This window comes from Stegostoma tigrinum, chromosome 27, assembly GCF_030684315.1.
Source record: "Stegostoma tigrinum isolate sSteTig4 chromosome 27, sSteTig4.hap1, whole genome shotgun sequence".
Lineage (NCBI taxonomy): Eukaryota > Metazoa > Chordata > Chondrichthyes > Orectolobiformes > Stegostomatidae > Stegostoma > Stegostoma tigrinum.
In genome coordinates this window covers 7,239,342-7,253,109 of record NC_081380.1, presented here as the reverse complement: position 1 = coordinate 7,253,109, position 13,768 = coordinate 7,239,342, and the positions used below count along the sequence as shown (strand labels likewise).

The following is a 13,768-nucleotide window of genomic DNA, read 5'->3' as shown; positions in this document are numbered from 1 at the left end:
TTGGTAAAACAAACAAGGGCAGATCTTACACAATTACAAGTAGGGACTTAGGTAGTGTAGAACAGCAAGCCGTAGGGAGTCAGGTACACTCTCGACCTCCCACCTTTGCACTACCTGAAGTTCACCGAGTCCCACTGTCTCTGCACTTCCTTAAACTGCAGTGACCACGTGCTATCGTGGGACGACTAGGTGGGCGGGGCTTCACTACGGGCGCGGAACGTCAATGGGCGGAGTAGAGCAGCTCCGTGCCTTTGAGTGGGCGCGGCAGCACTGTCGGGCGCGTGCATTGGGGTTGCGCGGCGACCCAGTGGGCGGAGCATCGCCGTGGCGGTGTCCTCTCAGTGGGCGGGGTTGCCTCCGAGGGCGCGGCGAGCGGATAGGCGGGGCGCCGTGGTGGGCAGGCCCTATTCCGTCTCGGATCACGCGGTGGGTGGGGTCATCCGCCGGTTGCCCCAGGAGACGGTGCGGCCATGGCGGAGCGCGGTGCTCACTTAACGGGCGGCCTGGCTGTCAGCCCGGGCCGGCCGTCCATCTTTGAGGTGGTTGCTCAGGACACGTTGATGTCGGCGGTCAGACCCGCCGCGCAACATGCTTGCAAGGTGAGGCTCGTACCGTGCCCTCCCCAGGAGGAAGGGTAGGCAGAGGGTCCTTGCCGCCTCCGCGGATTGGAATCGGAGGCGCAGCTGCCGCTGTCCCAGGGGGTTAGGAGCAAGGGCTGCAGGCTGGCCTAAGGCCGAAAGCGCCTCCGGATGGAGGCCCAGAGTCAGGTACTTCGGTCGAAGATGACCCAGAGGTGACTCACTCTTCAACTCATTTCCGAAAAATAACGACCTTTTCTTTCTTGACTAGAACCACAATGTTAAAGACAAAAGCATTATTTGTCAGTCTTCCACATGTTGTTGCAAGTGCAAATTCACCCTTGATTCACAGTTAGGAATTATGGTGTAAACCTGCTTCACATGTTCTCTGATGATAAAATGTGAGGCTGGATGAACACAGCAGGCCAAGCAGCATCTCAGGAGCACAAAAGCTGACGTTTCGGGCCTAGACCCTTCATCAGAGCCTCAGAGTTCATCTAGCCTCACATTTTATTATCTTGGAATTCTCCAGCATCTGCAGTTCCCATTATCTCTCACATGTTCTCTGATTCTGACAGTACTTTTAAGCTACTGGATTCTCCAGCTGTGTTGACCAATGTGGTACAGAGGGAGGCAGTAAGCTGTAGAGCTGGATGAACACAGCAGATCAAGCAGCGTCAGAGGAGCTGGAAGGCTGATGTTTCCAGTTTAGACCCTTTCTGGATCATTTCTGAAGAAGGATCCGGACCTGAAACGTCAGCCTTCCTGCTGCTGCTGCTTGACCTGCTGTGTTCATCCAGCTCCACACCTTGTTATCTCAGATTCTCCAGCATCGGCAGTTCCTACTATCTCTGATAGAGGGAAATGAAGGAAGTGTAAATTGAACATCAAGCCACTTGTCGAATCAGAATTGAGTGAACCATGTATGTTTATTCTCTGGATTCTTTTTAAATTAATCCCACAGGGACCAAGTATGTTTTAATGGAATTGAAATGAAGATGCTGTACTCGAGCTTAACCTGAACTTCAGTTGATAGTTTTTGCATGGTTGTGATCTCAGCAATGCGAGTCTATATTGAGTCATGGAAATAAAAAAAAGAGATTACTCTTCAATATAATCCCATAGGTTCCAGTTGTGCACATAATCATTAGACGAACACACCATTCAGGAGTCAAAATAGAAATATGGCCCATTTAACACTATTGTCGCAATAATGAAGTTGACTGATCTTAGCAACGAATCCCGATGAACAAATCTGCAACATGCCCAGAAATGGTTGAAGTAAAACTCCAGTGGTATCCTGCTTTGGAAATCATGGATTCAAACACTTTCTTTAGCTGCCCTTAACATATCTGAACATTTGAGGACTTTTCATTTCATTAGGGAGTATTACACACCAATTGGTTCTGTTTTCACCTGATTCTTGTACGTGTTCAGTGCTGAGGTAAGGGACAGTGTTAGGTTTTGATTATGAATGGTAGGTGTCTTTTCCCTAGGATGGGCGTTGTCAAGATAATGGGGCATATCTTAAGGTGAGAGGAGAGAGATTTTAATAAATACACGGGGTGACATTTTTTTTACTTCAGAAGATGGCTTGCATGTGGAAGGAACTTCCTGAGGAAGTGTTGGATGTGAACACAGTCACACCATTTAAAAGACACTCAGATAAATACCTGAACAGGAAAGATTTGGAGGAATATAGGCCAGGAGCAGGCAGATGGAACTAGGTTAGTTTGGGATTATGTTCGGCGTGGACTGGTTGGATGGAAGGGTCGTGTTTCCATGCTGTATGTCTCTAAGAATGCGACAGTTGATGCTAGAAGCCAGGATACCCCATTCACTGTATGCACAGTCGCGTTTTCACACAGGGTTAAATTTGTACTGTAATCTAGACAGGATTAGCAAAATGCAAACCAGTGAGCTCTTTGTGAAAAGCATTTAGTGATATTTCATTTGAAATTATGCAAGGTGTGTGGTGTTTTTTAAGACCCTGAATGTTACTGAATTCTAACAATGTGCACCATTATATTTTTTGTAAAATATATATATATACAGAGACAAACAAATTGTCCACTGGGGAAAGGGAACATAAGTTAGTACGTTTGCAAGTCAGCACTGAGAAGTGGAATAGGGAAGAACATATTTCTAAAAGACGTAAATATAACTGTAGAGTAAGATATCAGGGAATAAAATTGAAGTCAATGTGTTCCATAGATAACTGGGTGTTCCTGAAGAGGAGGGGATTAAAAGCCATAGTGTGACGGCAAATAATAAAGGGGTGCTTAATGTTAATAGAATTTAAAAATGCACAAAAATCCAGGTTAACTGGTCTATATTGGCTTTCCTCCAATCTCATTTCCGTGATCTTTCATATTACTTTTTAAGGATGCTAAGATACCTATGTGGAAATGAGCAATACTAACTTCTGACAGTCAGTCTACTGACTGACATCCTGGCACAAGGCACAATGTTTTGACAGAGCATATGTTTCTGTTCTAGGTGCTTGCGGAATCCAACCCCAGTCGCTATGGGTTTCTATGGCGATGGTTCGATGAAATCTACGTGCTGCTAGACCTCCTGCTTGAGCATCACTATCTGTCCAGGACCAGTGCTTCCTTCTCTGAGAACTTTTACGGTCTGAAAAGAATTCCATTGGGTAGTGGTCACGGACTATGGAGATTAGCCAGTCTTGGGCTCCCAAGAACCCAGCACTGGAGATCCCTGCTGGTGGTAATAGCTGTTCCGTACATAAAAGTCAAATTGGACAAACTGTTTGCTCGACTGCAAGAGGAGGATGACTATGCAATACATCTCCCAGAGTCCTCTTGGAAGCGTCTTTATAAGGCCTTCCTTGCAGCCTATCCTTTTGTGAATATGAGTTGGGAGGCATGGTTCCTTATCTACCGGCTCTTGTACGTCTTCGAGAAAACACAGTTTCACTCACCGCTGTTGCGAGTGGCAGGGGTCCGTTTGGGGAGCCTCACCCCTGCAGATATTCAGGACTTCGAGAAAAAATTCTCTTCTATTAGCAACCATTCAGCCAGTGAAAGGTAAGCAAAGAGCTTTGAAAGGCTGTGGTCATCAGGAATGTAAGATCAGGATAGGCTACAGAATTTGAGTGCATTCTTTATTCTTTAAGATGGTGAAAACTTTAAGGTAATAACTTGCAGATGTAAAAGTACCAATGAGAATTGACAAATCATTCTTTGTGGTGAAGTTGCAAGTGTTGGGGAAAAGCAGGTTAAAATATTAGGAATGAAAGTAGAAGGCTGAGAGTTACTTGAAAGATTCCTACTTGATCCAAGATTCGATCCAAGAGATTAAGCTGACATTGCCTGTGATCCAATGCAAATACAATGGCATGAGCCTGGGACAGTACATTGGAATAGTACCCGCATGTGTTCTAACCTCCTCACTCTTCTCTCTGCAGTGTGGTTGGAAAGCTGACCTCCTTTCTGGCTAAAGCAATGGGGGGTGTGACAGTGTCCGTATCGAGTGGCATATCCGTGGGTGTCTTTTTCCTGCAGTTTCTGGAGTGGTGGTATTCATCCGAAAACCAGGAGACGATTAAATCCCTCTCCTCTCTCCCAACCCCTCCCCCGCCAGTGCACTTTGACGAGCTAACTAATGAGTCTTTACCTAGACTGAAGACTGTGTGTCCTTTGTGCAACAAGATTCGGACAAACGACACAGCCTTGGCGACCTCTGGATATGTCTTTTGTTACCGATGTGCTTACAGCTACGTAAAACGCCACCAGCGATGTCCGGTGACAGGCTACCCTTCTGAACTGCAGCATCTAGTTAAACTTTACTCTCCAGAAGCATGAAGAAAAAAGGTTTTGATCCATGGATGCACATTATTATTGATCATGTACTATTTTGTAAGCAGAAGTCTGACTTAAAGACTTGTAAAGTGCTGTTTACTAATGACACGCACCAGACAAGTTTCAACTGCAACATTATTACTAATTATCTTTTCCAATTTTCTGCCCCCCCTCCTAAATGTGCTGACTTACATAATTCCTCATTCAAGTGGCCATTCTGCTGTGAACTTAGACAGGAGACTTGTCCTATGGAGCATTGCTACTGATGACTACACAGATGCACCCTTTCCAGTCCTGGCCATGAATGGTGGTCAGGAGATCTGATTTAGAGGGGCTAAGATCTGTTTGAGCAATGCTGCCATCTTGATTGAGATCAGCTAAAGCAACTCCTTCCTATTTGCTTGAGTCTGAATTCTAACACATAGAGCGCCAAAATATCAAAAGTACATAATTAAGTACATTCCTTGGTTATTGTGAGGGGGCCAAGAGACAATGGAAATTGTATATGTCATATTCAGCATGATCTTCCATGGTAATTCTGAGTCTTTTAATGGAATCTTGTCATTTTCAAATTTCATTAACAAATAATGTAAGTTCAAAGAGTTTACCAGTTCAGTTATAGTTGCAATATTTAGTCCTGGTTCATGGTTAACAAATTTACATTGTAGGAAATTCTCTAAAGATTCAAATAAAAATCTTGTTTGCGTTAGATCAAATTCTAAAGTTTGCTCTCTAAAGTTAGAGCAAAAGCCTCTATCATTGGCCCCATAATCTAATTGGCTTTTGAAATCAATATTTTAATGGTCAAGATGTAATCTATGCTGTGCACTAAATTATTATGGTGTGATAAATGTTTCAATAATCTTCTGAAGATTTTTAATGTTTACTTGCAAACTATAATAAATCGTACATTAACTGAACCATTAAACTGACTTTACAGTGTTCATGTAAACAAAAGTCTTCAAAATCAAAACAGGTCCAATACTACCCAGAAGAGGTGAGAAGAGAAATAATGAATGCTGCAAATCTAAATGCAAACAGAAAATACTGCAGATCTGAAGCAGATCAATCTTCACCTGAGAGAAAGCCTCATGGCTTTTGCGAGTCCAGATTTGGCCAAGTCACTTGAATTCCAAAGTGCGGTCGTTTTTGTGATTTTATGAAAATAATTTGTTACCTGGGGGTAGTTCATTATCATATTTTAATACACAGTGTATGTGTGGATGCAAGTATATGCCTGATGGTCAGAAACTTTATAAATGAGTTGGGGAAGGTCATGTATTACTCAAAGTAGCATCAAGGACATTGACCTGCAACGTATAATTAACATTAAGTAAGCATTTCAGTCATAAGTTAATTTTTATACAGGTTGGATTCAGTAACCATGTTTGTAGTGAGATTACTTAAGAATCTGCAAACTTTCTGGCTCGAGTATTCCAGTGTATTTTTCTTCCTGGAGAGTATTTTCTGAACATTGCAAATAACCCTCCTCATTTATATACTTTTTAAGTGTTAGTATAAGATATGAAGTCTAATGTATTATGCTGTAAAAAATAACTAAACAGATTAAACGGAACTCAAGTCCACTCTTTTGTGTAAGGAGCACAGTCAGTGTGCAGAAGATTTAAGCCTGTAACTAAATATGCAAAACTTGTAACTATAGGCCAGTTAACACACCTGTTATTGGGAAAATTTAAAGACTCAAATATACAGGAGGTGAAACTAGAGCATTAGAAATACATAATATGATCAAATGGTCAGCATAGCTTCATAAAGTAGAAATCATGCCTGGCAAATTTATTAAAGTTCTCTCAGAAGATAACCAGTTGGATTGAAAAAGGGGAAACAGTGGATGTTATATGTTTGGATTTTCAGAAGGAGTTTGATAAGATATGTCAGACTACTTAATAAGATTGGGAGCCCATGGTGTTGGATGTCATGTATTAGCATGGACAGAGTCTTGGCTAACTAATAGAAGACAGATAGGAGGGCCATTTTCAGCATGGCAGCATTGTGATATGCTACTGGGATAAGTACTGGGGCCATGATTATTTACAAAATATATTAATGATTTCAATGAGAAAAGTCCTATTGTTAAATTTACAGATGATGTAAGATAGATGGGAAGGCAGTGCTGAGCTGACACAATGTCTTCAGAGGGATATAGACAGATTAGAGTGGCAAAATCCTGGTAATGTGGGAAAATTTGAAGTTATGCACTTTAGTAGGAGGAATAGAGGAGCTGAATATTATTTAAATGGAGAAAGGCTACAGAAAGCAACACCGCAGATGGATTTGGGAGCCCTCATCAACGAATCACAAAAAACTAGTGCACAGCTTCAGTCAGTAATAGGAAAGCAAATGTAATGTTGGCCTTTGTTTCAAAGATCGTAGAATATTGTAATAGTAATGTCTTGCAAAACTATACAATACATGAGTTAGACCACAATTGGAATACTGTGAACTAAGTGTTAGAAACTTTCTCAGAGGTTCCTAAATGCAGGGTAATTGGGCAATTCCCCTGTAGTCAGTGCATTGGGATATCCCAAGAGGGAACTGATTCTCATCTTTTGGAATATGTACGATCTCTACCTCTCCTGAGGCTGGAGGACAGGGAGCACATACGTGCATTCAGTTTCTATTTGTTAGAACATCTTCTACACACCTTCCATAACAAATCAAATGTTTTATAATAACCAGGAATGGTTCATTACCAAGATCACTAATTTTTCCATAGTGAGAGTATCCCTTTGTGACTGGTGCAACATTGTCGGAATCTGCCTGTAATTATTGAGGAGTTTTTCCTGGAGGCTATTATGTAAGATGAAAAAATATAAGATTGTTCCTGGAGGCAGTAAGATTTCTTCACTGGGAATCGTGTGTTGCAATACTAGCATTCCACATTTTAATAAGTACAAAATTTTGCCAAGGTAATCAAGAATGTTTTCAGTAATAGGCACTATCTCAGGTACACAATTTCCTCTATCATCCCTCTCAACCACCATTCTGAACCCATCCCATAAATGTATTTATTGGAATGAATCTGCATCTGAAACCACTTAAATTAGATGCTGATGTTTTCAAACTGGGAAATGTTTGCAATGGAAACTGCAGGCTGCTGTTGTATAGTTGGCTGCTTCCAAAGTCAGAAGGTTTAGAACTTTTTCAACAATTATTATGCAGCTTCATCTTGAACTTGCCAGTTGTCTTGCTTTCCTGTCTCTCCAGCTGTTCTGTTACCCATCCTCTCAAATAATTAAGTTTAAACAATTTGTGTTTCCTTTATGACTTTCCAACTGTCCTGCCTGCTTTATGGTGCTTGTGCAGTTTGTGTTCAGCTTAATGATATCCTAAAGACTCTTAAACTGACAGGATTTCCCATGTTTCTAGTTTCATGAACTACATTCAAATATTTGGAATACTGTGGAAAAAATGTGCTCTGAAAAGTCAAACTATCAAGCTCCTTTCTTATTATGTGAAGTTAATAAAGCCAGACCAAAATGCCCTTGCAGCAATTTGTGTAATACCACTGTGTAAAGTTGTTTTGACGGAGGATAGCAGTTTGGAAGTTGGACTCTGAAGGGAAATAAAATATCTCATGTTTGAGTAATATATACATACCACCAAAACAAATGAGCAAAGCATACCTTCAGACAAACTTCCAGGTGTCCTTTTCTAATTATTTTTTGTACTCTGCTAGGTACATCTATATTGGTGAATGGAGTACATCTACTTTAAATATCAACAGTTGCCATTGAAGCGAAACAGATTAGATGCAAAACTAGGCATCTTGTACATTCGAAATAGTTTCATTCAAACTTCCTGCAAGTGTACTTTCCAGTTTCTTTCACTAGCCCCTTTAACCTGGAGACACACTGGAAGTTTAAGGACTGAAAAGATGAGTGTAATAGAACATAGAACAGTACAGCACAGAACAGGCCCTTCAGCCCACGATGTTGTGCCGACCATTGATCCTCATGTATGCACCCTCAAATTTCTGTGACCATATGCATGTCCAGCAGTCTCTTAAATGTCCCCAATGACCTTGCTTCCACAACTGCTGCTGGCAACGCATTCCATGCTCTCTCAACTCTCTGTGTAAAGAACCCGCCTCTGACATCCCCTCTATACTTTCCTCCAACCAGCTTAAAACTATGACCCCTCATGTTAGCCTTTTCTGCCCTGGGGAATAGTCTCTGGCTATCAACTCTATCTATGCCTCTCATTATCTTGTGTACCTCAATTAGGTCTCCTCTCCTCCTCCTTTTCTCCAATGAAAAGAGTCCGAGCTCAGTCAACCACTCTTCATAAGATAAGCCCTCCAGTCCAGGCAGCGTCCTGGTAAACCTCCTCTGAACCCTCTCCAAAGCATCAACATCTTTCCTATAATAGAGCGACCAGAATTGGACGCAGTATTCCAAGTGCGGTCTAACCAAAGTTTTATAGACCTGCAACAAGATCTCACGACTCTTAAACTCAATCCCCCTGTTAATGAAAGCCAAAACACCATATGCTTTCTGTACAACCCTGTCCACTTGGGTGGCCATTTTAAGGGATCTATGTATCTGCACACCAAGATCCCTCTGTTCCTCCACGCTGCCAAGAATCCTATCCTTAATCCTGTACTCAGCTTTCAAATTTGACCTTCCAAAATGCATCACCTCGCATTTATCCAGGTTGAACTCCATCTGCCACTTCTCAGCCCATCTCTGCATCCTGTCAATGTCCCGCTGCAGCCTACAACAGCCCTCTATACTGTCAACGACACCTCCAACCTTCGTGTCGTCTGCAAACTTGCTGACCCATCCTTCAATCTCCTCATCCAAGTCATTAATAAAAATTACAAACAGTAGAGGCCCAAGGACAGAGCCCTGTGGAACACCACTCACCACTGACTTCCAGGCAGAATATTTTCCTTCTACTACCACTCGCTGTCTTCTGTTGACCAGCCAATTTTGTATCCAGACAGCTAAGTTCCCCGTATCCCATTCTTCCTGACCTTCTGAATGAGCCTACCATGGGGAACCTTATCAAATGCCTTGCTGAAGTCCATATACACCACATCCACAGCTTGACCCTCATCAACTTTTCTAGTCACATCCTCAAAGAACTCGATAAGGTTTGTGAGGCATGACCTGCCCCTCTCAAAGCCGTGTTGACTGCATTTAATCAAGCCATGCTCTTCCAGATGGTCATAAATCCTATCCCTCAGAATCCTTTCTAACACCTTGCAGACGACAGACGTGAGACTTACTGGTCTGTAATTGCCGGGGATTTCCCTATTTCCTTTATCTTCAAACTAGTTTGAGTTTGAACTTTTCTGAGCCTAAATAGAAGAGAAATATGTATTTTAATAGCCTGTGCAATATAAGCTGTATTACATCAATCTCCGTACTCTTAACAACAGTAGAAAAGCAGTTCCTAAAAGCAGACTATTCTCCTGAGGGTGGGATGAGGTGCCAAGAGACTACTTTGAAAGGCAGAAAATATTATAAAGTTGGACTTAGATAAATCAAGTAGACAAATTTCTTTGTAAAAGAAAATGATTACTTTGAAGGAAAATATGTGGTAAACATACAGCACTGAAATACTTGAACTATATGATACTTAGACCGCAAAATTGTTTGATTTAAAAAAAACTTGCTCTCAAAGAAGACAGTTTTGTCAATACCAATGTAACGGGAAAAACAACAATGATGTTGTATGAGACGAGTATGCCAATTGTTTAGCCGAGTGGACGCTGATTGGTGATTGCATTGCCATGGAGAATGCACCAGATAAATGGTGAATGGTAGTTAGCTGTGAAGTTTTATTTATTTGTGATCCGGCCATTTGACTCTCAGGGCAATGCCTTGACCAGAAATTAACCAATGAGTGCTGTCACCCATTTTCTTGAGTTTAAGCAGACATTGTACGTGTGCATTTTTTTGTGTCCCAAAAAACATGGCCCTTTGTATTAATATATGCAGTTTCCAGTACATACAAGTCTGCCACACTGTGAGCTCAACTGGTCATGTTAAATTCTAAGATAGTAGGAGCTGCAGATGCTGGAGAATCTGAGATAACAAGGTGTAGAGCTAGATGAGCACAGCAGGCCAAGCAGCATCAGAGGAGCAGGAAGGCTGACGTTTCGGGCCTAGACCCTTTCTGAATAAGGGTCCAGGCCCAAAACGTCAGCCTTCCTGCTCCTCTGATGCTGCTTGGCCTGCTGTGTTCATCCAGCTCTACACCTGGTGTACATTAAATTCTAAATTTGTATCCAGTGGACTTCACTGCTCACCACAACTGGACAGCCTTTCTCAAAAGTAAGCTAAAATAACATTTGCTGCACTTCTGTAGGAGCAATAAGCTGCAAGGTTTGAAATTTAATGATAACTTGGCAGTTAACTATTGGTCATCATCTATCTGGTACATTCTTTATGCTGCTACCAGAAAGTCAACTTGCCAACCAATCTGCATTCTCATATACAGTGTTGATTTTCTGTTTGTCTTTGGTATTTCTTGTGAATTGTCTTGATGAGTGCAAAGCAAAAAAACCTAGACAAAACGTGCCTTTTTCTTTACCAATGCTTGAACCACTTTAAAAATATAAGCACGTCAAATCCTATAAATAAATTCAACCATGCCTCTAATATGTGATAAAGACTGTGTAGAGCATCTCTTACTCAGCATACCAAAGTAGAAACGAGCTGAGAACCACAGATCATAGAATTGCTATCCAGTTAATAGCCTACTTTTTGTTTTGACCTAATACAGGATATTGTATTCATTTGGTAGTGCAGATGCAACATGGAGGCCAATAGCAGGTTGTGAAATGAAGGGGACTTTGCCATGGCTGTTTAACAGAGTCATTGTATTAGTATTCTTCTTCCGTGTTTCTAGTTAATCAGAGGTGGGTGGGATATTGCATGGAATCTGTAGAAGGTCTCAGAAACAGAAATGAAACCCAGAAAGACCACCCTGCTTTCCTCAGCCTGCCAGATCTAGGACTAGTATTTGAAGGGCCTACTGTAGGATCTGAGGAACTGAAGGGAGGTGATGCTTGCTAAGAATAGGAACAAGAGGGCTAGCGTCTTCAACCAAGCAGCAGTGGATGGAAATATCTGAGTAAATTAACAGCAAGGGTGTAGCCCCTGCAACTTGAAGACAGTAACAAAGATGTCGAGGCCAGAAAAAAATGAGTGGCAGGTCACTTCTGAGGATCAAGTTGAAAACCAACTTTTCCAGCAATCTCATGTGCAAAGATCCTGAGTCTAACATACCTGCAGCTCCATTAATTTCCCCCAAGACTCCACCTCTTACACTCACCCTCATTTTTGTGCCATCTCACAGCATACCCCACAGACAGCTTTCAAACATTGTCCTTCCCTCCTTTCTGTACAATATGTTTTTCTTAATTAGCAGTGTATTTTGTCTCCTTGCAGAAGACAGCACAGAACTGCAGGGAATGGCTTAGATCTAGCATTGGGGGAGCCCTTTGTTGTTTGCCAATGGGTGTAAAAGTGGCAGTGTGTCCTCCTGATCTGATGGGAGGGGGAACTTGGGCAGAACACATTTTTGGAATTAGTTCTGGGATATGAGCATCATTATAAAGACTAGAATTTATTCCACATCCTTCACTGCCTTCAAGAAGGTGATTGAGCGGGTTTGAAACTCTGCAGCTCATATGATGTAGTTATATCCACTATATAATTAGAAAGGGAGTTATAAGATTTTGACTCAGCAACTTTGAAGAATCAGAGATACAGCGCCAAGTCAAGATAATGTGTTGCTTGGAGACTGCCGTCATCCATCTAGATGATAGAGGTCAAGCATTTTGAAGATGCTGCCAAAGGAACTTTGGTGATATACTACAGTGCGTGTTGTTTGATATACACTGCAGCCACTGATGGCCTGTGCTGAAGGGAATAATTATTTAAGCTGTGTATAAGATGCCAGTTAAGCAATCTGCATTGTCCTGGATAATGCTGAGTATTGTAAAAGTTACACTCATCCGGACAAATGGAGAATTTTTGACCACATTCATGATCAGTGTCTTGCAGGTGATAGAGAGGCTTTGCTGAGTCAGGAGGTGAGTTATGCATTGCAGGATTCCTAAATTCTAGCCTGTTGTAGCCGCAAGATTTATGCAGCAGATCCAGTTAAGTTTGTTTCCAGTTAAGTTAACAGATGTCAGCAATGACCTGCTACAAAAAGCCCCAGACTTTGAGGATCTGGGTGCTCACGTATCTGGGGAACTGAGCCTGTGCTTGTGTTGGTGCTCCTGCCTACTTTCAGCAAGATCTCTGTCCATCCCCTTTGACCTACACAGTGGTGTATGCTTGATAGCAATGCAGCAGGTGCTGCTTTTGGTGATAATGCAGCGGCCCTGCATTCTGTTCATTTGCTGGTTCTCTTGTTTCTCATCAGAGATACAAAATAGAGCTGCCCAAATTGCTTCCATGCTAAAGCAGAAGTTAACAGCACAGCAATGCTCACCAGTTTGAGTGAATGAACTTCCAAGAATTGAAAGTCACCTGTCAAGCAACAAGAACGTCCTCTAAGAAGTGTGATAAACAGTCGACTTCTACATATATATGGATGCAGGTCCTCAATGTCGCTATTTTAAGCCCTCCCAGCATATTAAACAATCCCTCCCTGTTGTACTTTCACCTAGGTGATCCTGATATGATACAGAGAGCTTGGAACCCTATGCTTTGAATGTTAAAGTCAGAATCCGGGTTTAAGTTCAATACTAATTGTCTATTTGCATGCAGTGTTTGAATAACTTTCTCATTACCTGCAGGGAGATTCCTCATTCACTTGCAAACCTCCCTGAGTTGAAGCCGCCGTTTCAATTCTAACCATTCTTTCTCAATTGTCAAACAATCTGATGTTAATTTCCTGCAGTTGAATGGTAAAAGGGCAGTTTCTTCATTGTTATTTGTAGTGGTTGTTCAGGAGAGCTGGCATGGTCTGAAACAGCATAAATTGGAATTTTTTTGCTGATCCAACAATCAAAGACAACTTGACATATTACTCACGTAAATCAACATTTCAATAACTTTCATTTCTGTAATACTTAACAAGCCATAATAAGGGAGTTTGAAAACAGACTGTATTGGGGTAGGTGACTAAAAGCCATAATTAAAGACCAGGGATCTGAGGCATTTGTTGCATGGAAAGTGAGCAGAAGGTGTAAAGAAATAAACGAGGAGTCCGAAAAGCAGGATCATGGTGGCAATCAGTTCTCATTGGGGATTACCGGGAGAAAGTGATCAGGAAATGTTTCTTTTGGGAGTTGGTGCCAGAACATAATCAGGAGAATAGAATGGGATGAACATACGGTGTTTGAAAGCAATGATGGAAACCAGTTTGTCAGATGCA

The 13,768-nt window shown here is 41.8% G+C and overlaps 1 protein-coding gene across 2 annotated transcripts; it reads left to right on the top strand.

Annotated features, from left to right (window-relative positions):
• The first annotated feature begins 439 nt into the window (after positions 1-439).
• pex12 (peroxisomal biogenesis factor 12) lies at positions 440-5,960 on the top strand. 2 transcript variants are annotated; one of them, XM_048557231.2, is made up of 3 exons: positions 440-599; positions 3,078-3,628; positions 4,009-5,960. In XM_048557231.2, exons 1-3 carry the CDS (start codon positions 471-473, stop codon positions 4,403-4,405), a joined length of 1,077 nt encoding a protein of 358 aa, XP_048413188.1. In that variant the 5' UTR covers positions 440-470; the 3' UTR covers positions 4,406-5,960. The 2 variants fall into 2 exon arrangements, with proteins under 2 accessions (XP_048413188.1, XP_048413189.1); XM_048557232.2 differs by having other exon boundaries at positions 480-767.
• The last annotated feature ends 7,808 nt before the right edge of the window (positions 5,961-13,768 follow it).

Bases quoted from the DNA above. Each gene is read 5' to 3' on its own strand.
- pex12 (XM_048557231.2), top strand. From the start codon at position 471: ATGGCGGAGCGCGGTGCTCACTTAACGGGCGGCCTGGCTGTCAGCCCG. The intron at 600-3,077 runs GTGAGGCTCGTA...TTTCTGTTCTAG, and splicing joins CCGCGCAACATGCTTGCAAG to GTGCTTGCGGAATCCAACCC. The intron at 3,629-4,008 runs GTAAGCAAAGAG...TTCTCTCTGCAG, and splicing joins AACCATTCAGCCAGTGAAAG to TGTGGTTGGAAAGCTGACCT.